The sequence below is a fragment of the Dermacentor andersoni genome, chromosome 1 (assembly GCF_023375885.2).
Source record: "Dermacentor andersoni chromosome 1, qqDerAnde1_hic_scaffold, whole genome shotgun sequence".
NCBI lineage: Eukaryota > Metazoa > Arthropoda > Arachnida > Ixodida > Ixodidae > Dermacentor > Dermacentor andersoni.
The window spans coordinates 332493722-332518918 of record NC_092814.1 but is presented as its reverse complement, the minus strand read 5'-3'; the positions used below and the strand labels follow the sequence as shown (position 1 = coordinate 332518918).

Here is a 25197-nt window from a genome sequence, read left to right as displayed (position 1 = left end):
AACTTTTCAGGAAACTACACAGTAAAGTTTAAGCATATGCTCTTATTAAATTAATGATTGAGGCTTGTCGTATTGTCGAAGCAGGTGATGAGTGCATAAGCCAGGCTTTGATCATGTTGTCACCAAACAAGGTGGCTTTGCTGGATAAGACACAATTTCTTTTCTTCTGCTTGTCTGTGTTGCTTTCTTCGTGTGATAATGGGGATATCCTGCCTATATATTTATGCATGTGCGAACAAATTTTACTTGAAAGTCTACATCTTGTTGTGTTCCTTCTTCCCAATGTTCGTCTTTCCTTGTGCTGTTTAGCCACAATAAATTCGTACTAACTCACGTTTCATTGCATGTATTTAAGTGCATGTTAAGGAACCCAGGCTTCCAGAGAATAATCCGGAGTCCCCCTTTACGGTCTCCCTCATAACTCACTGGGGGGTTTCCCGATGTTAACATCCACAATTTGATTGGACTTTTTAAGTCATCATGTGGTAATTAAGGGAAGTGGGCCATCTTCTTCAGCCAGCACCATGCTGAGAAGTGCTTGAGTACAGAACAAGCATTTGAATTGCCTTTAAGCATGTGGCACAAACCAAATTTCAGCCATGCTATCGCAGGGTGCTGTTGATCCCACAGCCTTTCCCATCTTGCCAAAGACTGTCACTGGTTGTCGGAAACCAAAGAAAATATTTCATGCACTGATTGTGCTGGGATTGAACCTCAGCCAGTCACCAGGTAGTCAGAAAAGGGAAGAGAGAACTGCACCACCAGTTGAGCAAGGAGTTAAACCTGTAAAAGAGAGAGATGCAAAGGAGAGAAAGCCAGGGAGGTTAACCAGGGTTAAAGCCTCCAGTTTGCTACCCTGCACTATGGGAAGGAAAAGGGAAGTAAAGATGGAAAGAAGAGCGGGTACAAAAAGAAAGGCGTGAAAAAAAAGGGGGGGGGGGGAATGATGAGATCATTATAGTCTTTCTAATAGGCCACTGCCACGTAAAAATGTTAACAAAGCCTTGACCGACTTTTGGTGCGACGACAGTTCATGTTCGCATTCCAGGGCTGTCTGTTCTGAAAGTGGCCTGTCGTCAAGGCGTGCCAACACGGCCGCGAAGGACAGCCGGTGCGCGCTGTATATCGAGCACAGTGGCAAAGTGTGTGTTCTATAGTCTCCTCGCCGCCGCAGTGACTACAAGCCGCCCTCTCGTCCATACCGACTCGGAAGGCGAAAGATCTTGTGAAAGCGACACCAAGCCATAGTTGTCAAAGTACTGCTGTCTCTAGTCGAGGGAGTCCAGATGGGGGTCGAAGTCGAAGGGACGGGTCCAGTCGGTGTAGACGTGTGTGCTTCAAGCTTGGTGTGTTCTGTAAAGATCTTATGGCTTCATTTACAAGCACATGAATTTTCATTGCTGCGTCTGTTCTTAGCGTGCACTTGGAGGGGTTTCTGCTGCTTGTGAAACATGTGGCAGATATATGAAGGCAATAAACATCAAAACAGGAAGCGTAGGTGTTAGGTGGTGTTTAAGAAATCGGTGAATTCACTTGATTGAACGACAGTTGTGATGGTGACAAAAGAAGGAGAAAGGTGATCCACTAATGTAACAAAAAGGCTATGAAAGCAGTTTAGTGCATATATTGCAGTAAAAAAAGGCATTTCATACTTACTTCTTTGCTTAGGTATGGGTAGGATGCCCTTGCTTTTTCTCTCCTTTCTTTTCCCGTGTGGCCTACCATGCTCAATTATGAGGCAACTGCACTACGAGCATAAATTCGAACGCTATTCCGAAGCTACTCTACGTTGTTTTGTTTCCGTGTTCAGCTGCATTTGTAACAATGGCTTAATTCAGGCTTCAATATTGTCACCTAGTAGTGACGGTCAAGAGCACAGCAGCAAACCTGCAAATGACAAAACTAACTTTTCATTGGGCGAACTTGTGCCCACAAAAGCAAGTTACACTCGAAGCACAACAATAGCGGCAAACACAGTTGGCGACCGTCGGAATCTGATCTGCGGGTCAAGCGCGTCGGCTTTTATGTATCAGTCATCAAAAGTTCCAGCGTAATCGCTGGTGCCCGCACGCCTTCCAGAAGCTATTACACAATTTGTGTTGGGCAATCAATCTGATTATACAAGGTTCTGTGGAAACATACACAACAGATAGAATCAACGATAACATTCATGTATATTCGAAATCGTGCTGGCGCATCTTGATCTGAGCGATTTGTTAGCCTGTGAAAAGCGTTAACCGGATTAAGACAAACAAGTACACGTGTCATTATCTACTTTTTAGTCCACTCTATGCTTGGAAGCGCTACAGAGTGATTGCACGTGCTTTCGTGTAATGATCAATGTGTAATAGGCATTCTGAAAACTTATTTCCTGCTTGCTTTTCCATTTCTGCTGATGGTACTACACCAACTAAGTAATTTCCTGGTGTGCATATTTTTCACGTGGGAGAGACTGAATTTCATTAAAGAGAACTGAACGGTAGCTTTGTACATTGATTTCAGGAGAAGGTGAAGTGTCGCAAGCAGATTCAGCGCTGCTATTCACTCAACCGCAGGTCTCCAGCGCCTGTCCAGGTGAGGTGGGCAGCTTGTTGCCACGCTTATTTAAGTTTTACATTTTCTTGAGAAAGATGATAGTTGCACGGTTGCCACAAAGGCACTATGCTTTATGCAATGCTGGAATCATACTGTGCCTTGACTTGCTCAACAAAACACCACATATGTAATACATATTTTATCGCTGCAATATAAGAACATTGTGATAAATATGTGAATAAATATATGTGGGCTCTTTGTAAAAGTTGATGAAGTACACTATGTTCTATTGTCTTTTGGATTTGTCAACTGTTACTGTTTCAAATTTTGTGCATGCATTAATGAGAGCAAAGTATTATTAATAGAACAGCTCACTGACAAATGTAGTAAAACGCACACACACACACTTGATGTTTGTTTTGTATAAACAAGATCGAAGTATGAACCAATTTTTCAATATACTTTTTGTACGTGGACATTGTGAAGAAGCAGTTAGAAGTAAGTTTTTTGGACCACCCTTATGAACGAGAACTACATGTGCCATTTTCCAGTCCACAGGCTGCACTCCAGTAGAAAGAGATTTGGTATATATTAGATAAAGGTAGAATGCGAATGGCCAGGCACGGCGCTTCAGTTTGCGGGAAGAAACACTGCCTGGACCAGGGGCCTTGGTTTCATCTATAGTTTTTGACAATGATTCGACTCGCACTGAGTTCGACAGGTGGCATTAATATGTCAGCCCTCACACGTTATTTTTTGAAGCCTGTTTTGGCCAAACATACAGTATGAAAAAAGTAATTAAGACAAGATTCCTCAGCTGTATCGTTGGATAAGATCTCATTATTGTGAACAGTTAACGAAGATGACGAAGGGCCAGGGGGTTTGGAATAGTGACGATGGCTGACACCATAGCCTAGCCCTGCTTTGTATTATTACGACTTGGCGGAGCCGCATACTTTCTGTGTGGACATTCAAGTCAAGAAGTGGGTGGACTTCATCATCCGGGCAAATAAATGCGGTGCCATCTGAATCTTGGCTGCAACCCCTCAAGATGAAGAACAAGCTCTTCCAGAAGTACTGCGCACCGATGCATTTGTCTCCTATACAAGCTCTAGGACGAAGCTTACGTCAGATGATTTAATTGCGGAAGCAAAAGTGAAGCTGACTATGATGCTTCGATTATGAGAATGTTGTTCTGACTCCAATTCGAAATTGCGCACAGCCTGCTACTGTTACTTCGTCTGACAATGGCATCAACCTGATCTCTAAGTTTCTTGAAGTTCAATAGGAACAGAACATATAGAAAAATGAATTAATGTTTTTGCTTGGAAACATGATTGAAAGAGGAATAAACAGACCAAATCTCGAACATGTGAAGTCAGATATATTTGATAGAAAGTTCATTAGACCCGAGTCCTGGCTAACATGTTACGAGTATGCGTGCAATGAAAATTACTGGCACAATGATGAACATAAAGTGAAAAACATGTGACTGTTCGCATCAGGAATAGCGAAGAGTTAGTACAAATTACATGTCACCATTCACAGAAACAAGCCATGGACAGAGTGGGAGGAAAGTTTTCTCAGCTTTTTGGCGAGAGCAAGGTATTATTATGGGACAAAGCTATCGCATTCAAGTACAGATCTGGATCTGCACTCCGCTATTTGTATGAGAAAATGAGGTTACTCTAACTCCCTGACTCAGCCTTGCCGGAGGCGTCCGTGGTTCTGCTTATCATTCATGGTTTGAGTCCGGACGTTCAGAAGCAAATACAAGTGAGAGGAACAAAACGGTTCAATAACTTCTGCAGGGAATGGGAAGGCTGAACGAATCATATAGGACTTGAAACAGTTTATATCCATGTATCGAAGTTTCAACGGCAGATGGAAGTGCTGTGTGGAGGCCGGTGTAGCTCCTCACAATCGGTAGCACACTGCAAGCATTGGCTGTAGCCCATATTTTGCAGCATTTGGCAAGGCACCGGTGATCCCCGCTGATCAACAGTTTGGTATTGTTGACCGCCTACAATTGTGCGAGAAGCAGAAAACTGAGGACGCATACTAGCGATACTGCGAAGATATGAGGAGACTTTTTGACTGCTGGCACAACACGTGGATACCCCGTATGCAACTGAACAATTCAGTACTCGTCAGGAACAGTCTTCCAGGTACGAAGCAGATGTACATGGGACCATATTGCGTGGTACAAACTGCAGTGCAAAAAGGTGTCCTCAGGAGCGTGAGTTATGTCAACGATGACGGTATGCTCGAGTTTGCAACCGTTGGAAACGTCTTTTTGTATCATCTCATGAGGGATGAGTCTTCAAAGAGGGGGAATGTACAGGGACGTTGTGAGGAAGTTAGAGAGGATCTTAACGAAGACGACGAAGGGCCAAGAGGTTCGGAATGAAGATGGCTGACACCATAGCTTAGCCTTAGTGTTTATTATTACATTTTTTAATCTTGAAGTTCGTGCTTTTTTTTTTTCTCATGAAACCTAAATGCTGAATAAAGTAACTTGCAACCTTAATTTTATTCATGGCTACACTTCATTATTAGGCTGTCTATCAACCAGGAAAGCTGGGAATTCTCAGGGATTTTGAATAGTCTGGAAATACTCAGGGCAAACTTGGGGGAGTTTGGGATTCTATCAAAGAAAATGAGCAGTAATTTTGTTGAAAGGGAATGAAATTCGCGGTAATGCTGGCTCGAGTAACAGAGGGAAATCGTAACGAATCTTCTTTGATGCCGTGTCATCCGCTGGAGGAGTTTCCAGTGTACTGTCAACGACCAACTTTCTGGACGCCCAATAATAAGGACGGCTTCGCAACATCACCACATACCCCACAGAGTATAAGAAGGTCTGAAATTTCGGACGCGAGAAGCCTTCGCTGTCCGATTTTCCTGACTTTTTGCTGTGACCGCAGGTTCGAAACGGCGTTACTCAAAGCCACCACCACCGCCGCCATATTGTTAGCTTGCCGCCTCAAACCGGCGCTCTCGTACGCAGATCTGCTGGCAGCCGTAGCCACCTCTGCGGCAACGCTAGGTCTAGCTATGGTGGCTAGAGGGGTAGGTGTCGGCATCGGTGCACCCGAGAGGCAGCATTTGTTCAAGACAATGCGGCGGCGCTGCTGTCAGCTCCGAGATGCCTCCCGTATGGTGGCCTGTGGTTATTTAGTTTCGCTGTGAAGTGCTTTCTCACTCCGCGGCTTCTTGGGGTACAATACGCGTATCAGAAAATCATTATAAAAGCTAGGCGACTTTATCACTGTAGCTAGCCTAACGTACTACTAAATTTTGGTCATTTTATCGCCGTGCTTTAGCTTCGTGCTCAGTGCAACACTTATGAAACCCATAATTGCACCGAACAGAGAAAGCTTCTGTAGTAGGCAGTCGTTTGCGGTTTTCCAGTGCCGCTTTTACATTTTAAGGGACTATTATAGGGTGCTGTATGCAGTTCTGTCTGGTGTGAATTTATTAGTGCCTTGAGCTACAGGCTCTTGTCCTAATCGTCTACTGGATGGTGCACACCTCAGCACTTGAAACGGGCTGCTCGAGTGAACCAGGATTATTCCAAGTTTATTTAATTTTGCAATGAAAGGTAGAACTGTAGGCACCAATGGTCAGAACTGAGCATAATGAGAGCGCAAAGGGAAATTTGGTTTCCAATAGAAACCTGCAAAGAACTAAGTTCGCGTATGTAGTACCGGTCAGATAATACCAAGAATGCCTTAGAAAAAAAAAAGAATATTTATTGTTAATAAATTAATGCACACGGCTGTATATACATGGTTGTTAGCTCTCAAACAAACAATATGACATGAAATGGAGCGCAAATCTAATATAGAGTAGAGGTATACACCCAGAAACGGTGAACAAGGTGCAGTGCAAACAATAACAATTTGTCGAGTGGGAAGTTCTGTTCAGATATGCACATATTTCTGGGCATACAATGTGATGTGAACAATTCCTGCTCTATATACATATACAAATGCTTTGTGTTGGTCTTGCTGATATAAACTTTGCAGTTATGCAGTTATGTTGTGCGCCTCAGCTTGAGGTACTTCATTTTTTCTCGCTTCCCTTGCTTCGATGCGTTCTCTCCTGCGACAAGGAAGTGCAGCCTCGTGATAACAAAAAACCGTATCACTTAGTTGGTGGTCTCTACGCTATGTTGCGCACAGCCAACCATATCCAGCTTATTTATTGACAGGCAGGAAATAAGGTCCATGATGCTGTCAGCCTTCAACTTGTTAAAGCTGAAACAATGCATGAAGGCATCGTCCATTGCAGCAACCAAGTCTTTTAGTGCCTAAGATAGGTAAAGTAGGTTACTTCTATCCATGTGATTGGTAAGGCACAACTCTTCTGGAAGCAAGTGCGAGTCTTTTGCTTGAAGCAACAGCTGAGAATAGTCTTCGCACTTTGTTCTCATTAGCATTGGTCAGCGTGGGTCAAGAAGGCTACTCAGAACTCCTTTTGACAAGCAACCAAAAGCGGGGCAGGCGAAGCTAACTTCACGACGCGCGCTTAGAGCCGGAGAGATTGCTCAAACACAACCTTGCGCTAGGCATCTCGGAGACGACGAGCGCGCCACCTGTCGTCGTAAAAAAATGCCGCACCGCCATACGCGGCGCAGCCCAGCCGATGCTGACACCTCCCCCTCTAGCTACCATACTCTAGCTGCTTGCCGTTCTGTGCCGTGTTTTTCATTGAAAGAATTCTCCGCTGTCAGCAATGGCACCGACTCCGCCTTTGTGGTCCTCGCGATTAGCTTCGAAGCTCGGAAAGCACGGCACGTTGGATAATGCCGGTTCCTGAAGGTCAGTTTCGCCTCTGTACAGCAATGTTGCGTGGCGAAGCATAGGCGAAAGTATCGCGGTCAAGCATTGCAAGCGTGGGAAGGGGCAATTGTCACGGGACACAGTATATATTCCTTAATATACACGCGTGTACCCGCCATCTCCTGTCACAGTACGAGCAACGATATGCCAAATAAGTGTACTGACAGTCCTTCAGAGCTTTTTCGGATGTGCCTGTGGCGATTTGAGCCCTTAAGGTCAGTAGAAGAAGTGCATTAATTTTTTTGAACTGTGATTTTTCGGATGTTTTTGTGGCCCTTAGGGAGTCCGGAAAATCGGACGTTGACTGTACAACTGACTAAGAAGATGCTTCAAATGGTCCATGGGGTGAACGCGAGGCGGAAGGAGGATGAGAACAGGAATGAATGGGAAAGGAAGCATCGCGCTGCTTCTTTGAAGGAATTTGAGCTCAAAAAACAAAGTGTTGACTAACATCGAGATGGCAGCTGTCCCTCATCCAAACCAAAGTAAACTCTTTAAAGCAGTGAAATGCAACACTGATGCATTGTGCGCCGGCTGAGAGTATGTCAGGACACTTGAGGTTGACTTTCCAGCTGCTGAGAGAGAATCTCGCTTGTGACAAAGTTCGGGCCTCATACCGGTGAGCTTGCTATCAGTTGGTAGAAATAGCTCATATCCGAAAATATTTGCTTCTGTATGCATCTCTTCTTTATTTGTATTTGAGAATGTTTGACTCTATTGGCAATGGGTTTTACCATTTCTTTCGAAGATATTTGTTGTGCATTTTACTAACCCTGCCCTTCTGTTTTCTTTTTTAATAAAAAGACACTACTACTCATTATTCAAACTGGATTAAGTCGTTTTTTTTTTTTTTATTTTTTAACATGCTTAGTAGAGAGTGACAGCATCGGGCGACATAGTGTCAACCCATCTTGACATAAAACATAGTTCTGTGTCACTCAAGGAATTTTGCAGAGGCACTCGGGGAAAACTTGGAAAACTCAGGGAATTTGGAAATGTCAGTTTGGTAGACACCCTGATTATGATCGAAGATGCTGTTTAATGTGGCATTAATCTTCTTGTTCTGGCCTGTACAGGGTGTCTGAACATACACCAAGTATGTATTAATTAAGAAGTCTATTTTAATGGAAACAGCATAATGAATAATCTCCTGTGGTAGATATCAATTTTGTTACATCAGCTGGATTATTTGAAAAGTTATGCACTACTTGCTAGACAAATGGCGGAGTGATGTTGGCTAGTTAATGCATTTTCTCTAATTAACTTTGTAATCAGTCATCTTAGAGCAGATGTCCAAATTGCGTCCAAAATCCTGTGCTAAGTACAGTATTTTTGGAGGCAGTGAAATGGTGTACTGAGCACAGGATTCCTGCTATAGAAGCATCATTACTGCTCAGCTTGAAATCTGCAATATGAATGCATGCTATAATGTGATTGATTACAAAGGTAATTAGTGAAACTGTGTTAATTGGCTAACATAACTCTGCAATTTCTCTTGCAAGTAGTGTATGTCTCTTCAGATAATACAGCTTATGTGACAAAATTGTTATATCTACCACACGAAATCTTTAATAAGGCTGTTTCTACCGTAATATACTGTGGGAGAGCCCACCCCACTTTCGCTGAAAATTGGGTTAATCTAGATATGGACGCCTGTCTGGTCAAAGCAGTAAAAACCAAGGTGGCAGCCAACGAAAAACTTTGAGGCAGGGCTACAGTGGCTAAAGAATCGAAGAAGGCATGTTTATTTTCAAATGGTAAATGGTGCGGTACACTAGCGGCTACTTATCTTCCCTGAACCCAGCAAATGACTCTTCCGATTCGGGGCAGAATAGGAGGTCAGTGGATTCTTTGCTGACACTCGTGTGACTTGAACAGACCACGGTCTCTCCAGTGCCTGCAAGTAGGTTATGCAAGTGCCCATCCTCGCTGCTGTCCAATGCGACACTGATTCCACACCCCTTGAAGGATTACGCGACCATCTTTTCAGACACAGCAGCCCAAGCCATTGACACAAAGTTCAGCACGTCTTGGCACAAAGGCTTCTGGAGGTTCCCCTTAAGAGCGACCACAGTGGGGTGAATATCTTGGCTGATGCTAACGCTTTGGAGGGGGGGTGTTTAACATATAGTTTTCAGATTTCTGAAGTTTTAGAAATGTTAATACTGGGCGCTTCCACAGTATTTTATGGTATTGAAATAGATAGCCTGGTATAAAGAAAAGAGCTCTCTGCTGGGTGGTTTAAACAACCTGTGTGTGCTACTAGCAGATCTTTCGTGAAAGCTCCGAAACTTTTAATATTCTGCTCCATTATAAAATCAGTAATTTCTAAAATAATTTATCTGCCCAGGTTCCAGTGCAAGAGATTAAAACTGCGGCTAAAACGGCACATTCCAGAGCACCATATTTGCCTCACAGTTCTATTTTGTTGACCCCACGTTGAAGAGAAAGCCTTCGATGTTTCAAAAACACCTACAGTTTTTCTGCATGCTTCAGTGTATCTGCACCCAAACTGGGCACAATGAGAATTTCCCATAACCAGTCAGCTTGCCCCGCCTATGTACTTAATGATACTCCCCTTGACCCAGTACTTTTTTTACAAATATCTCGGTGTGCATATTACTAGCAATCTTTCATGGAAAAGACACCTTGAATACATCACGTCGAAAGCTCACCGCATGCTTGGCTATCTCAGACGTAACTTTTCTTTAGCTCCACCGAAACTAAAACAACAACCACGTCACTTATGTCAGACCTAACCTCGAATACGCATGCTCGATACGGGACCCTGGGCATGCTACTCTAATAAATATCCTTGAAAGTGTGCAAAATCGATCGGTCCTATTCATTCTTAACAGTTATCACCGTACTTCTAGCGTTACTAACATGAAACTTGCTCTTGGCATTCCCCTTCTCTCTTCCCGAAGAAACTTATCTCGTCTCTCCCTTTTTCACAAACTCTACTATCATAACCACGAGCTCAAGTCCCGGTACATTACACCAGCATCTTATGTCTCCGCACAGGCTGATCATCGCTTCAAAGTTCATGTACCTGCGCAGCGCACAGTCACCTACTCATACTCATTCTTGCCGAGAGCATGTCTTGAGTGAAACCGCCTGCCTGCGTCACTAGTCGCTATCGCAGATACAGACCGTTTTCGCAGAGCACTAACAAACGAATTATAAGCCTACTTCAAAACTGTGTCACTACCGCGTTGTCACCTATTGCTATAATTTTCTTTCATTGCTATTATTTCGTGTTTTCATTTTTCTATTCTTGTTACTTGATTTTTAAGTGTTTATTTTTGCTGTGTTACTTTTGTGCTCATTTACCTGTAGTTGCTGTATTTTCTTTGCGGTATAACTATTTTCTTCACTGCTCCTTGTATTTATTTTAAATGTACCGATATACTAAAGCCCCTCCCCTCTATAATGCTTCTTATAAGCCCTGAGGGTAATATAAATAAATAAATAAGTTAGGTAACTCTGGGCTGGGGTAATGCAGCAGTTCTGTACGAAAGCTATATCTTTGAGCATCTTGTCAGTGGTGTAAGTGGTGCTCTGCCCACATTCTCACTGGGATTGACCACTCCTGAACAATGGATGGTAAGAACGGAATAATATTGAGCGAAAGGAATCCTTACCTTAGGCTGACATTGCCTTGGTTTTGAACTGGCATCTGTATACATATGACAGACAGTTCGCTAGTATGGGCACAGCCATTAAATCTGTGCATGTGACCAGTTTCCCATGATGCTGCGAATTTATTGCACACTACAGTTTGTGTCAGCGATGTGGCACTATTTAAAAGCCGAGTTACCACAGAGTGCAATGTGGGCTCTTAATTTGCCATGTCGTGTGAAGCTAACCACTAGCATGGATGCATGAGCCACACCGATGCAAACGTCTTGTCACGTCTGTGCAGTCACTGGTTCAAGTTCAAAGCAGGTTCAGTTCACTTGAAGCCCATTTGAGAGCAGCACTATTGTCACGCAGGCTTTTTCAGTGAAGCTCTTAATGCAGTGGATGTAGCAAAAGTTCCCTGCCCTCTCCCATTCAACAAAAAATTGTCCCATGAGAAAGCATGGCCACTGAGGGTCCACATTGATTGCTGGAGAACCTAAAAGCTTTAGCAGGCTGACATTTGGGAGAAATGTTGGGGGCATTGTGGGTGATGTGGAGGTAATGTTGCAAGTAATGTGGATTGTGTATATTGTGTATATTGTGGATTGTGTATATTGTGTAGCCACTTCCAAGTTTCAAAACAGTACCACGAAAGAAATAAATACCGAGTGGATCGGACTGAAACTTTGTACGTCAAATCTTGTGGGTATATTGTGGGCATATTGTACCTGCCGGAAAAATTGAAATAGAATGTGTGCCTTGAAAAACATGCTGGTAAAGTTTTAAAGTTGGAGAGGTATTGGAGGAGTTGCAAGAATCTAGTTTGCATTAATTAAAGCATGTCACAGAGGTTATTTGGAGACTAAAAGGGGTGCTGTCACAGAACTTCTGGGTCGATGAGGTTTAAAATTTGTAAGAATAGAGTACGTAGGTTTAGAAACATGCTGGTGCAAGTTTCAAAGTTGTTGAAGCAATTAGGGAAGTCACAAGAAATGAACACATTGCCATGGTAGCTGTGAGAATGCCTTCTGGAATTGAAATAAATTTAGAAATTGTCACTGTAAGCAAAGTAAGAGGCCGGAACTTTGTGCACATATAAGGACTTTCTGCACACTGATGCATGTGTTAAAAGTGCCTTTGTGAGCTCTTAAGCATTAACTTGAGCACATTAATTAGAATGGGTGCACTCTTTGGAGCTTCTGAAATCAGAGAAATGCCTGCACCACACTGAGAAGTCTCGTGATCCACCTATAGCCAGCAGTAGCAAAGGTGACGGATGGAATCGTCTGAGCAATCAAAGGCATTGCACGAATGGGAGGAGGTCTGGTATAAAAACAGCTTAGCTGGAAATTAGGTTGTTATAATTATGCAAGGTCGCACAAGTCTACCAGGTTTTTCTTCTAATTTTTTAAATTTTTTTTATATGTCATAGGCTTGGCCGTCTTAGCACCACAAACATGCTGTGGCCGTGCCACATCACATTACCTAAGCTACAGTGTTAAGAATGGCCGTACGTGCCAGCTTTCAGCCCACTGCACGTGTTCCAAGCCCACCAGTCGTTGCGCCCTTCCGAGAGCTGCGAACGGCCGGCAGCCACGAGGCGCGTGTTCAACTCCGGAAATTGGTACTTGGCCGCACCACCCGGGACAAAGCAGTTCTACGAGGCCCTCTGACGTCGGCACTGAAAGCTGGGCAGTACCGAGAACTGCGGATGACCGGCAGCCACGTGGCGCGCGGTCAGCTCAGGCATGTGGCACTCCGCCGCGCCACACCAGACGGAGCAGTTCTACGAAGCCCTCGGTCGTCGACTCCGGAGCCTTTGTGTGTATGGTTTCGCACCTGTGTGTTTGCATGTGTTTGGGCGATAAACGATAGTGCGGGGCGGCGACAAGTTTACAATGCTTGGACGAACCTTCCCGACCATTCCTGCTCCGACATACCTCATCCTCCAAGCCGGCACACCTCACCCTCCATTCCTGCTCCGTCCTCGTCCGAACGATGACGTCGAACTATGACGTCAAGCGGAGAGCTTATAAGCAGCGTTTGCCGGCTGCTAGGGAGTGCTCGTGTCGTGATCGTTGTCGAGAGCTGAGTGCTCTGTCATACTAGAAATGTACTAGTGAGCTGTGTGCTCGTAAACTGTTTGCTGTATGTTAGTTTTGCGGGCTCCATATGGGAGTCGTGCTAGTCTGCCAATGTATGTCCTGTTTATAAATGTAAATCCTGCAATTAAATCCTGCAATTAAATCCTGCTCGCCTAGCCCTGTCGTCCCAAGTTCATCTCTACAGCTACGACCGCCAAATCCTACATCTGGTTGGCAGCGGAGGGATCGGCCTGCGGCTCGTAAATCGGCCTACGACTCGGAGACAGCAACGGCAGCTGACGGACGTTGGCACATGGTGACCGACCGGCATCCTGATCAAGTTGGAGGCGACTTGAGATTGACCACCTCTTGCAACTGACTGGATACGGCAGGGAAGGACTGGTGATATGGTGCTGCTTCAGTGGGTAAGCGTTTGGTTTTGGCTGTAAGATTTGCCAGGCTTCAATTTCACTGTGTTTTTGGATTTGATTCGCTGGGATCTTTTACTTGTATTTTGATTTGCGTGGGTATCGCAACAAGTATTGTGTGACAGCAGAGCCAAAGCTTAAAGTAGCGACCATGGTCCTAATGTGTTTGACGAGAGCTGACCTATTGTGGTTGTGTGAGGAGATCGAGGTAAAGGTAGATGAGGACTTGAAGGAATCAGAGATTCGTAAAACCATTCTAAAAAGTAACAATGATTTGAAATTCATAGAACAAATGGGCAAACGAATTCTAAGTAAAAGACAGGAACAGGAATCAATTAAGCAAGAATGCCAAGAGCGCGAGCGAAAACACCAAGAGCGTGAGCGAAAACGCCAAGAGCGTGAGCAAAAACGGCAGGAGGTTGAAAAAGAAAAGGCAGCACTGATCAAAGAGATACAGTATTGTGATCAGTTATTGGCACAGAGACGACAGCGGCTTGAGAAATCTGTAGGCTGGACGCAGCAAAAGTGTGAAGAAGTAGATTGCAGATTTTCGTCGAAAGCCGAGAAAAGTAGTAGTACCTGTGAGAGTAGCAGCACGTTCATAGGTTAACTCGAAGTGCTAGCAGCTAACGAAGCCTTAGTGGCAACAGAGGCCGTTAAAGGCCAGATTGAGAGCGACGAGGTGCTGTGCCAACAGAGGACTGTAGAGACAGCTAGGCCAGCTGCGAACAAATTGGCACAGTTACCGCGCGTGTGCGTCGCATCTCATGGTAGCGAGGTCGTTAGCGAGGTACAGAATACTACGGACTTGACAGACGCGAGCACCCATGTCGAGTCAGATCTGCGTGCAGAAGTAATGTGCGAGCTGGACGATGCAGTTGAGAGCAGTTCTTGGGGTGGCGAGCTCCGTAGCTCACGAGAGAACAACTGCATTGTTCAGGGATCGGTGCGGCTCTCCGCCAGTCTAGATAGCCTAGATAGGGATGATTCAGTTGTTAATCATTCGGACTGTGCGCGTGAGACAGCGATCAATACCGACGGGCTGTGTGCAGATGCACAGCGTGAGCTGGGCAATGTAGTAGAGGGCAGTTCGCAAGAGTGCGAGTTGTCTAACTCGAGTAAAGCCTGCTGCATTGTTTCAGAGTCGGTTGGGCTGTCCGCCAGTCGAGGCGAAGTGAGAGTAGATTTTAATGTAAATCACTCAGACTGTGCGGGTAAGAGACCGATCCGGGCCGACGAAATGTGTACCGTCCAGCACGAGGCACGAGAAGGCGACATGAAAGCGAGTGCAAAGAGAAAGCGCCGTAAAAAGAAGCGCGGTAAAGACTGAAAGACGGTAACATATGTAGCGCCGCCAAAGATGGCGAGAAATCCAAAAGGGCAGGGCGCGAGGAAAAAGGTGCAGTCGTCACTGACGATGTTGACGCATCGAAAACGTTCGAGCCACCGGTCAAAGGGGGACCGAGAAGCTTGTTCTGCACGGACGCGGACAAAGGGCACGGGGCAGTCAAATTCCTCGTCGTTCCGTCGTTCTCTTCGAAGCTCAGCGTGCAGTACAAAGAAGCGCAAGGTGGCAAGACGAGACCAGGTGGGGAGTAGCGACGCGGTCAATCGAGTTCGTGTTGAAAGCGGGGCGCCAGGACGCAAATTGGCAGGGGACTGTAACGTCTTGGGGGAGCTGATAGTTAGTCAGCCCTTTTGTTGTTCCCTGATAGCCAGAGTAGCTTTCAAACCGCGGCCACCTCGGGTCCGACTCAAAGTATGAGTCAGACGAAAGCGTTTGGAAAGGGAGGCCAAGAGCCCTTCCGTAGAAACATGTTGTTTTGTTTGATTTTTTGAGCATCGGAGAATTTTCGCGATTTGAGACTAGGATTTCTTTCAATAAGTAAGGTATGAGCTCTGTTTATGTTTTGTTTGAGAAGCTCGAGATTTGAAAGACGCGTTTTAAGTAAACCTGTAGTCTCGCGAGGTGTTCATTAATAAGTATATAGGCTTTCTTTTTTTATGTACGTGAGTAACCTGAACGTCAAGTTTATCGTTGAGAGGCCTATCGTAACGCTCGTGTGTGTTATTTAACCTTCTTTCCTTTTAAGTGTTTTTTGATTTTTCTAAGGTTAAGCGCGCAGATTTTCAGTAAGTGCGTGATTTGCACTGAGAAGAGCTCTTAGGTCCATTAGCGCGTGTCCTGTGTGGACGGAAGGAAGCAGAACGTTTATGACTGGGTTGCTCGTGTGTGTCGAAGGCAGCCGTATTCTGACTTCTCTAGTACGCGTGCGAAGAGCTAGTTAGTAAAAGACACATTTGTTCGAAGGTTCCTCTGTGTTGCGTAAGTTACGCAAGTTTGGTTGTTTGTTTAAGGAACGTGTCCTGTGTGGACTAAAGGAACAAATGTGAGTCAGCGTGATGAAAACTTTGTAGGATGCAAGCACGTGTTCGGAATAGGGACCGCAAAGCAAGCGCGATTGTGATTGCGTACCTGTGGAGTTGGCCAGACTGTTCAGTGGCAACAGTACGTGAGATAAGTAGGCCACTGTGATAGGCTAGGAACAGGCTGTTCGCGAAGTTAGGCTGCTGAAGTTATGTTTGAGTATTGGTGTTTGAAAGGCTTCGGTTTAATTCTGCGTAAACCTTTACTCTTGTGCAGCGCGACGGTCGGGTTTGGTCGAACTCAGGAGGAACGTGAACGCTCCCATTGGCGGCACGAAATTTTGGGGCGAAATTTGGGATTCCCAGTTGAGTGACTTGCATGGAAATTGTGATAGGAGGCCTGGTGGGTTAGCAGCTAATTCCGGGCGTTTGAACGCTGAGCGGTATTGTGTTGCCGGGTCGACTCTTCTGTGCCAGTTGTTGTAAGATGGTTGAAGGCATTCCAAGTACGCAGGGGTTGCAGAGAGCAAAGCCATCGTCTTGCTCGCCAGCCATTCTCTTCCTGCCCAGCGGTTGCCAGCACTGGCCAGGCGAGATTTTCCGGGCCATGGAGGAGCTGTTAAGAATGGCCGTACGTGCCAGCTTTCAGCCCGCTGCACGTGTTCCAAGCCCACCAGTCGTTGCGCCCTTCCGAGAGCTGCGAACGGCCGGCAGCCACGAAGCGCGTGTTCAACTCCGGAAATTGGTGCTTGGCCGCACCACCCGGGACAAAGCAGTTCTACGAGGCCCTCTGACGTCGGCACTGAAAGCTGGGCAGTACCGAGAACTGCGGATGACCGGCAGCCACGTGGCGCGCGGTCAGCTCAGGCATGTGGCACTCCGCCGCGCCACACCAGACGGAGCAGTTCTACGAAGCCCTCGGTCGTCGACTCTGGAGCCTTTGTGTGTATGGTTTCGCACCTGTGTGTTTGCGTGTGTTTGGACGATAAACAATAGTGCGGGGCGGCGACAAGTTTACAATGCTTGGACGAACCTTCCCGACCATTCCTGCTCCGACATACCTCATCCTCCAAGCCGGCACACCTCACCCTCCATTCCTGCTCCGTCCTCGTCCGAACGATGACGTCGAACTATGACGTCAAGCGGAGAGCTTATAAGCAGCGTTTGCCGGCTGCTAGGGAGTGCTCGTGTCGTGATCGTTGTTGAGAGCTGAGTGCTCTGTCATACTAGAAATGTACTAGTGAGCTGTGTGCTCGTAAACTGTTTGCTGTATGTTAGTTTTGCGGGCTCCATATGGGAGTCTCGCTAGTCTGCCAATGTATGTCCTGTTTATAAATGTAAATCCTTCAATTAAATCCTGTTCGCCTAGCCCTGTCGTCCCAAGTTCATCTCTACAGCTACGACCGCCAAATCCTACAACAGACATCCATTTCCCTGTAATCCCGACCACTAAATGGCTTACTATAGGAAAAAAAATCTGAAAAGTAATTAATTGTTTTCACTTTCCATTCCTTGACCAGTAATTAATTCCTTGCAGTTTACATTGACTGAGCACTCAAACATGCTGCAAGCAGCACCCTGGACTGAGTGTGCTGGCTTATGATGACACCCCTTGCTCATGAGTAAAGCATTTTTTTATCTCTCTTTCAGTGTGAAAGCAAACAAGCACGTAAAATATACCATGCCACAGACAACAAAATGAATATGAACCTTCTGGACACGAAAAGGTGGCCATGTAAAACATACATGCATTAGCTTATTGGGCAGAACACAAAAGATACTGGTGCTTTCTTGGCACTGCTGCTAGCAATGTACATTCATTCCATTCAGCATACATTCAGCTCCATACATTGGCTGGCTGTTATGTATAGCTTCAAAACTTATGTGCATGCGAGCTGAGACATTCTGTAAATTGTTAATTTCTTTGCCATCACCAAATTGTATAGAAGCACCACAAGGCCTGAATGTGTTTTTTCCCCCCTCTTTCAAGTTCTACCTGACTGGCATGGCCGGATCATTCAAGGACAGTTCCTCCAGTATGCATGGTTTTGAGAGGTGGGATGTAAGTCACTGTAGGTTTTTTGTTTCTTCTATATTCAACTCAGCAAAGCTTAATTGAACTTGAATATCCGAAATATTTGTACAATCAAACAGTTTTTGCAATTCAACTATGCAATGAGAGTGAAAAAGGGAGAACACACTACTTTTTGCTGACAGTGACATATTCATGCTCAAGGCAGCATGACTGATGGACAATTTTAAATTTGAGATGCTTAAGTTGTTTGAATCCTCTGTATATGCATGAACATTCTAATGCGAGATGTTGCCCAGAACATGCTTAAGTTTGATTTGAAAAATTGTGCCATCGACTTAAAGGGCTCCTCACGGGCCCCATTGCAAGTTTTGGTTATACATTGGAGCTGTAAAGCGCCATGTAAGAAGTGTTTTACTTAAAGAATATTTCAAATCGGTTCTTTATTGGAGGAGATAGGAGAAATTAACTGTCCTGTCATCATGCCACCAGGAGGCGAGCGTCACTGCCAACGGAAAGTCTCTCTCCCTCTACCTGTGGTAGCGTTACCAAATGGTGTTTCTTCCCTGTCTTCTGTCATACCGGAGCAGAGCGACATACTGCGACATAAGCTCCACCTTCTTTCATGTGGCATTGCACCTTCCGGATTGGTTGATTAGTCTTGGTCAGTGAGAAAACATGCACAGCAAAGAGGAATGTGTGCATGTAATCATGGCTCTTTTGCTGGGAGCGTGCTGTACCTCGAGAATGAAGGAGTGTGGCGTTTGCTTTGAAATTTAAGCTGTTTTTGTAGTGCACAGTGCAGTAATACTTTGCAGACACGTTTGTCAGCATGTCATGCTGCATATGCTACGCTTCTTCTTTAGAAATGGGCAAACCTGGTGAGGGGCCATTTAAGACTGCCATGACTTGCACCATAAATGTCAAAAGGACATGCTTGAGGCTCGGCAAGCCTCTGCGTTGTTAGTAAGCTCTACTAACCTCACCAACTGGGATACGTAAGGTCATTTTGCTTTGATTGTTCTTTACCCCTCCGCTTACTTGTGACTCCGTGCTTGCCGTGTGATAGTCATTGTGGATGACTGTCATATTGTGTGCACTGTGAGTTAGTATCAAGAGAAAGCATAGCTCATGGAGTTATAAAGGCGTGCAGCATGTAAAAACTAAGCACCACGAAACTAAGGGCCAAAAATGTTTAGTATAGTGTATACATATATAGGGTTTTGCTTAGCTGCACCAAATTTTTTAAAGATTGCCTATGGCAGATAGCACAATTCTAACCCTTGATCTAAATTACTCGATAGAACGGCCATTGCTTCTATGAGAAATCAAAATGTTCAATTGAATAATTAATGTGAGCACACTAATTAACTTTTCAATTAATTACTTTATGCCACATATTTCAATCTATGAATTATAGCCACTGAGTTCGCACGGTGTATCCACTTGAAATGATTCTCTGGACAACACCAGTTCCGAGATATTAATTTTCAAAGTGTCCATTGAAATGCATTCGTCTTCCAGTTACTTTTATGCTTCAATGTATAAAACAGCGCTTTCTTAAAATATTAACTGGAATGCCAATGCATTTCGTTGGGGACACTGAAAATTAGTATATCGGAACTGGTGCCATCCAGAGAATTCGTTTCAAGTGGATAAACCGTGCGAACTCGGCAGCTATAATTCATAGATTGAAATATGTGGTGTAAAATAATTAATTAGAAAGTTAATTAACATAATTATGTGAGGCACTCTTTATGCTAGCAGACAAGTGGAACACAGTCAGAAAATGCTTTCAAAATTGATTGTGCTTTGGTTGAACATGTTGTCGCAGGACGTCAGTACCAGTGCTGGTGCTTGAGTTTTAGTCTTTCAACACTATTTTGGTCTGATGGATGAAAACTGACAAAAAAACACCAATAGTTAAATGTTCTCGGTGCGAGATATTTCATACAGTTGACTTATGTGCCCTTTGGAGTCTGTGGATTTTCTCCATTGCTGTTGAACACCGCATAAAGTATGAATTGTACAAGCTACAAAAAAAAAATATAGATATACAGCTGGCAGTTTGGAAACAATGAACAAAACTCTGCCATTGCGTTAAACTTTGCTATTCTATCTGTGTTAATTATACATATAGTAGGTTCAGAGGCACATCTCACAATGTAGCCAGTGTGAAAAAAACATTTTGGCCATCCTTCAGGCACTGGCATCCCAAGGGTCAGTGTATGGACTTTGGAATAGACTTTGGCCATAATTTACACGCCGTGCCTCGCATATCATGGAACATGTGCGCGAGCAATGAGTGGTGCCAGCACCAAACTTATGGCCCAAACATGTTTTATTTAGTTGTTGCTTAACTTGTAAGGCTGCATGCTCCATTATGATTGGGTGTTTCATTTTTACAGGTGCATGCATCGGATGATGACCACGTAAGTTGCTTTGGCAAAGAGAATGTTGTCTACCTGTCCAGTGATTCGGAGAACGAGCTGCACGAGCTGGAAGAAAGCAAGGCGTACATCATCGGAGGTCTTGTTGACCACAATCGCAGCAAGGTATGCGAGCTGCTGATAGTGCTTTGCCCACATCATTGTGCCCGTTTTTGTTTTGTTCCTCTTGAAAATCTAAAAGCACAGGTGTTCTGCTGTTTCACATACTTCACAGGGAAGGACACGTTTTAGTGCATATTCCTGTTTTGTACGACTGTTTTGTTGGGTTCCCGTACTGAGACTTACAGAATGAAAGGTTTTCTCAGTCAGTTCCTTTTCTTCTCCGGATCTTGTGAGCAGCTAACTCTGTGCACTGCCTTCCAGACACCTTTTTCCTCACCACTGCAAGATTACAGTGTCCTTTATACTGCTGTGTGTGGTTTCTGTTTTTGTTTCTACAGTGAAGCTGCGTATGGCTAGGATCTGGCGGATCGCGTCCGCGCGTACACCAACAATTTTACATGCGTGGGCCGATCCTGAAGATAGTGCAATATTGGGCCGACCAACGGCGGAGGTGAAGCGGGCGTTAAGCACTCCCTATGTGTTGGCCGACCCCGAAGATAGTGTAATACCGGGCCGACCCGCGGTGGAAGTGCAGTTCGCCATTACGGGCGCACATACACAGCGTTGCTGGTCTTCTTCACAGAGTGGAAGGGCACTGAGTTTTATTTTTGTTTTAATTTCTATGCAACAAACTTCTGTGTAAGCATTCACTTCATTTGTAGTCTAGCTCAATTGAGAGCCATGCATCTGCAGATGTTATTGCTTACATGTGGGGTAAATCCACAATGGTTTTTCAGCACTTCTTGAAATATGGTGGGGTTCCTTGGAACCAAAAATATTAGGGAAGACCCGTATGGTGGCACTGATGTGTGTTGTACATGCAGCTGATACTTGTAATGAAAGAGTGATAACATCCATAGTACTTGTGACAAGCTGAGCTTGAAATCTCGATTGCATCGTATTTTTGTTCAAAAATACTACAATTGCATGATTTAATTCTTGGTTGTTCAGGGCTTGTGCCACAGGCTGGCTGAGGAACAGGGTGTGGAACATGCTCGGCTGCCCATAGGCAACTGCCTCATCATGAAGACACGCAAAGTGCTCACAATAGACCAGGGTGAGTTGAACACATACAAGTAATGTCTGCCTTCTGAACCCCAGAAGAGCAATGCTTATGTTGACTTGTATTGCAAAGCTTTCTCAGTGATTCTTCCTGCATGTATGTAAAGCCACTTGTGTTCGTTAGGGTTCTGTTTCAATGGAGCTACACGCAAGACATTGTGCTACTTCAACTGGATATGTGTGTACTAATGCTGTCTTTGTTTATTAAGCATAAGCACAGTGAGCTTTAGATGCAGATAATGAGCAGGTGGACAACGCAATGCAGTGACTTCAGCTGATTTTTTAATGAAGAAAATAATACAAACCTGATGCAGGTACACAGCACAAAAACAAACGTGTAGATTACACAAGCTCTGTGGATTCTGCTTGTCATATTCTGCTTGCTGTGTCAGAAGAGGAAACAGAGGGCTGCTTCTTAATTTCTATAGCCTCCAGGATTTTCCTTGTGAGGCGATTTTACTTCCTGTGCAGAATAGTGATTTTTCCTAGTGTGGGCGAACACTGGAAGGGCAGCTTCCCAAAATCTTTTTGCTGCGATAGCAGTTAAAAAGTGGGTTCACTGTGTCCGTCCATTCCATTATGCCATCATCATCAAGGCACCTTCCTTAACCTCAATTTCACCCTGACATCTAAAAAAAAAAAAAACAGAGCTTGACAACCACTGTCGCTTGGGGGTCAAACCCATGCCACTGCAGCAATGTGTACTGCTGGCATCCAGACAACCACATAGCTGTCATACAAATTTTGCTCTGTGCACATATTTTGGAGACCATGGCAGACAATATACTCACGCAACTTTGCTGGTGCATGATGTAGCCATTTACAGTTTCGCTTCCAATGCAGAAGTAATTTTCACTGTTCCTCTTGCAAAGATGGCCCTTCACACAGTCTTGGATATCAGCCAATGAAGTGCCCTAATATGCCATCACCATTGCCATGGTGCCATCATGAGTGCTGTCTTTGTAGAATAGTTTGGGGGCTTCGCACAGGATTGCAGGAGATTTGCACAAAGTTGAGGTGCTTTAGACAGTTGGGAGAGTACCTGCTGTCATAACAAGTGAGCTCGAAGCTGGAGCAATCACCGAAGTCTGCTCACATTTTTGTTTAGTAGTAACAATTTTGTTCAATAACATCTTTTTTTTGAGACACCAGCTAGTCTTTTAGTATATGCAGTCTACTTAACGTTAGTTTGACCCTCACGGTACCGATAAAATTGATAGAATTATACCGCAAACAAATTAAACATGATGCTAAAAAGCATCAAAACACACCACTCACTCATTTGACAATACTTGCCAGATTCTAACATCCCCACGAATCAAACGCGCGCCCAGCTCTATGTGTATCTGAAGTAAAAAACTAACATAGAAATGACAATAAAGCTCCTAAACAAAGTTCAAATCAAACACACACTTAATTTTTAGCAACAAAAATGGGCAAGGGTCTAATGTGTGTTGCACAGTAACAGCTGGTTTCCTAAAGTCAGCTTCGCCGCAGTGCAGCCGTTTTATGCGGCAAAGCTATGAACTCCGCGAACGCTGTTTTTGGCTCAACTTTCACGGAAAAAATATTATGCAGATCTGACGCATGTGTTGGAACCTATGTCAAATGAAGCTTTCATTAAGCGGTTAATAAAATGCTATAACTTTGCACATTTCGTTCCTGCGTTTTTGGCGTTAAGGGAACTGGAGTACGCATGTGCTCTCGCGCACTCGTGCAATGGAATGTGACGAATCTATTGGCTTTTATTTCTTAATTTCTTTTTATTTTAAATGTACCAGCCACTTCTTGGCCAATCACGTGCTGTGGGTATGTGCCATAGTATGTAAATTATAATCATCAACAAGCGGCACTTATATCAAAGAGCTAGTTGGGGATGGCAAGATATGTACTGCCCACTTCACACCGTTTCGAATGTGCTGCACGAGACAGACTGTCCTTGCCAGCCAATATATTGCGAAATGAAAGCATGTATAGAACTGCGCTTAAACTTCGCATTAAGGAGTATTGTAATTGTCGGTGGATGTTTTGTGTGTTTGCATTAGTAAACTAATTAGTTCTGATCAATCAAAAATTTATTTATTAACTTTATGGGCACAATGTCAATACAAGGTTTATAGCACAGATTTGAAAACATCACATTCAGTAGTAGGCAACACATTACCACTTACATATCTTTTTTTACGAGCTTTTCCAGGAGGTTGCTAACAATGTAAAGTTGTTTTTATGCACACAGAAGGCTACGCCTCCTTAGAAAACTTGCTCCATGATAGCTTGCACACTGGGTAAAGTTCATTGGAAACCATTCAGCAGGGAGAGAGATAAGCACTATTAGTTTATAGCTGTTCTTAAATTTCGCTTTGTGTATCCAGCTTATCACTCTTATAGCATTTTAGAGGATGAGCAAAACGAGAACAAGGTAAAAGCGGGAGCCAGTGTTTCGGCAAGTGGACTTGTCTTTTTCAAGGACTTGTCTTGAAAAAGACAAGTCCACTTGACAAAATGTTGGCTCCCGCTTTTACCTTGTTCTCGTTTTGCTCATCATCTTGAATTTCCACCTCCTGCCTTCCCCGTGTTATAGCATTTTAGTAGCACTTAGAGAAAGTGCAAGGTATCCATACATTTCGCATTATACGAGTCACAGTAGAGTAGGAATCCGGTCCTGGTGTCGTACATGACGTAGTTGTGGCTGTTCTGTGCACTGTGAACATCTCACGGGTCCCTGCGTGCATGATGATGGTGCTCTTGTACTGTAGTACTGGGACTGGATTTTCACTGCACATTTATTCTTTAGAGTTTATAGGTTGAAGATCCAGGATTACCTGCTCCAAAAGCAAAAACCTACTAAGAAAGTTTTTTACTCGTGCTGTAAGAGTTCGATATATGCGACTCACTGTTTTTTCCACAACATTGTGCAACAGAAAGTGTAGCCATTATTTCATTCCATTCCTTTGGTGTACTGTCATCATTTTAAAGCTAATGCATTTGTGTGCTGTGTCTTTTCAGTGTTTGCCATCTTGCTCAACAAGACCCAGGGAATGTCTTGGACGGATGCTTTGCTGGCGGCCATCCCTCAGCGAAAGGGTGCTAAGGCATTGGATCAAGAATCTGGTTCTTCATCTTCTTCACACAACAGTGACAATGATGAGCAGCAGGACTTATGAGAAACCTTTTGGCAAATGAAATGAGACAGTTGTGATAACATAAATTACCATCCAATGACAAAGGGCTCCAGGATATAGAGCTCAGTAGATGTCGTCAGGCAGTGGCTACTGCAGGCTCACAACTTTCCCTTGGCTTCACTCATGAAGTTGCGAGCCCATTTTATGCCTGTTACGACAGAGCTGGGTCAGTTCATTTTGTGATGGAATAGACCATTTTTGCTTGTTTGTCTGTTGTTTGTTTGAACCAAGGTAAAGGAATGTACTTTGAATGGACTTATTCATAACAGGCTGTTAGCTACAACACGCAAAACTTGTCTAGGGAAAACCCAGTGGAACTATTCAAGTTGCACTTTATTTTGGACAAGAAACAGTTGTACCTTAAAGCATCAAAATCGTAAATTCAACTGTAGAGTTAGGAATCCGAGGCGTGTTTTGACAGCTTTGCTTTTTTTTTCCCTTTCTTTTTCGTGCTCATGGCTTCAACTAGCTGAACACAGCTTAC

At 44.3% G+C, this 25197-nt stretch overlaps 1 protein-coding gene across 2 annotated transcripts in view; it reads left to right on the top strand.

Annotated features, from left to right (window-relative positions):
* The window catches only part of LOC126516802 (tRNA methyltransferase 10 homolog A-like), a 33595-nt gene extending 8675 nt beyond the window's left edge, over positions 1-24920 (top strand). Inside the window, exons 3-7 of one of the 2 annotated variants that reach the window (XM_050166908.3) lie at positions 2503-2574; positions 17876-17947; positions 20326-20472; positions 21421-21526; positions 24538-24920. In XM_050166908.3, coding sequence (XP_050022865.1) covers positions 2503-2574; positions 17876-17947; positions 20326-20472; positions 21421-21526; positions 24538-24695 — 555 coding nt within the window. In that variant the 3' untranslated portion in view covers positions 24696-24920. The remainder of the gene's footprint in view (positions 1-2502; positions 2575-17875; positions 17948-20325; positions 20473-21420; positions 21527-24537) is intronic. The other variant, XM_055064040.2, reaches the window with a different exon arrangement.
* Positions 24921-25197: the final 277 nt, after the last annotated feature.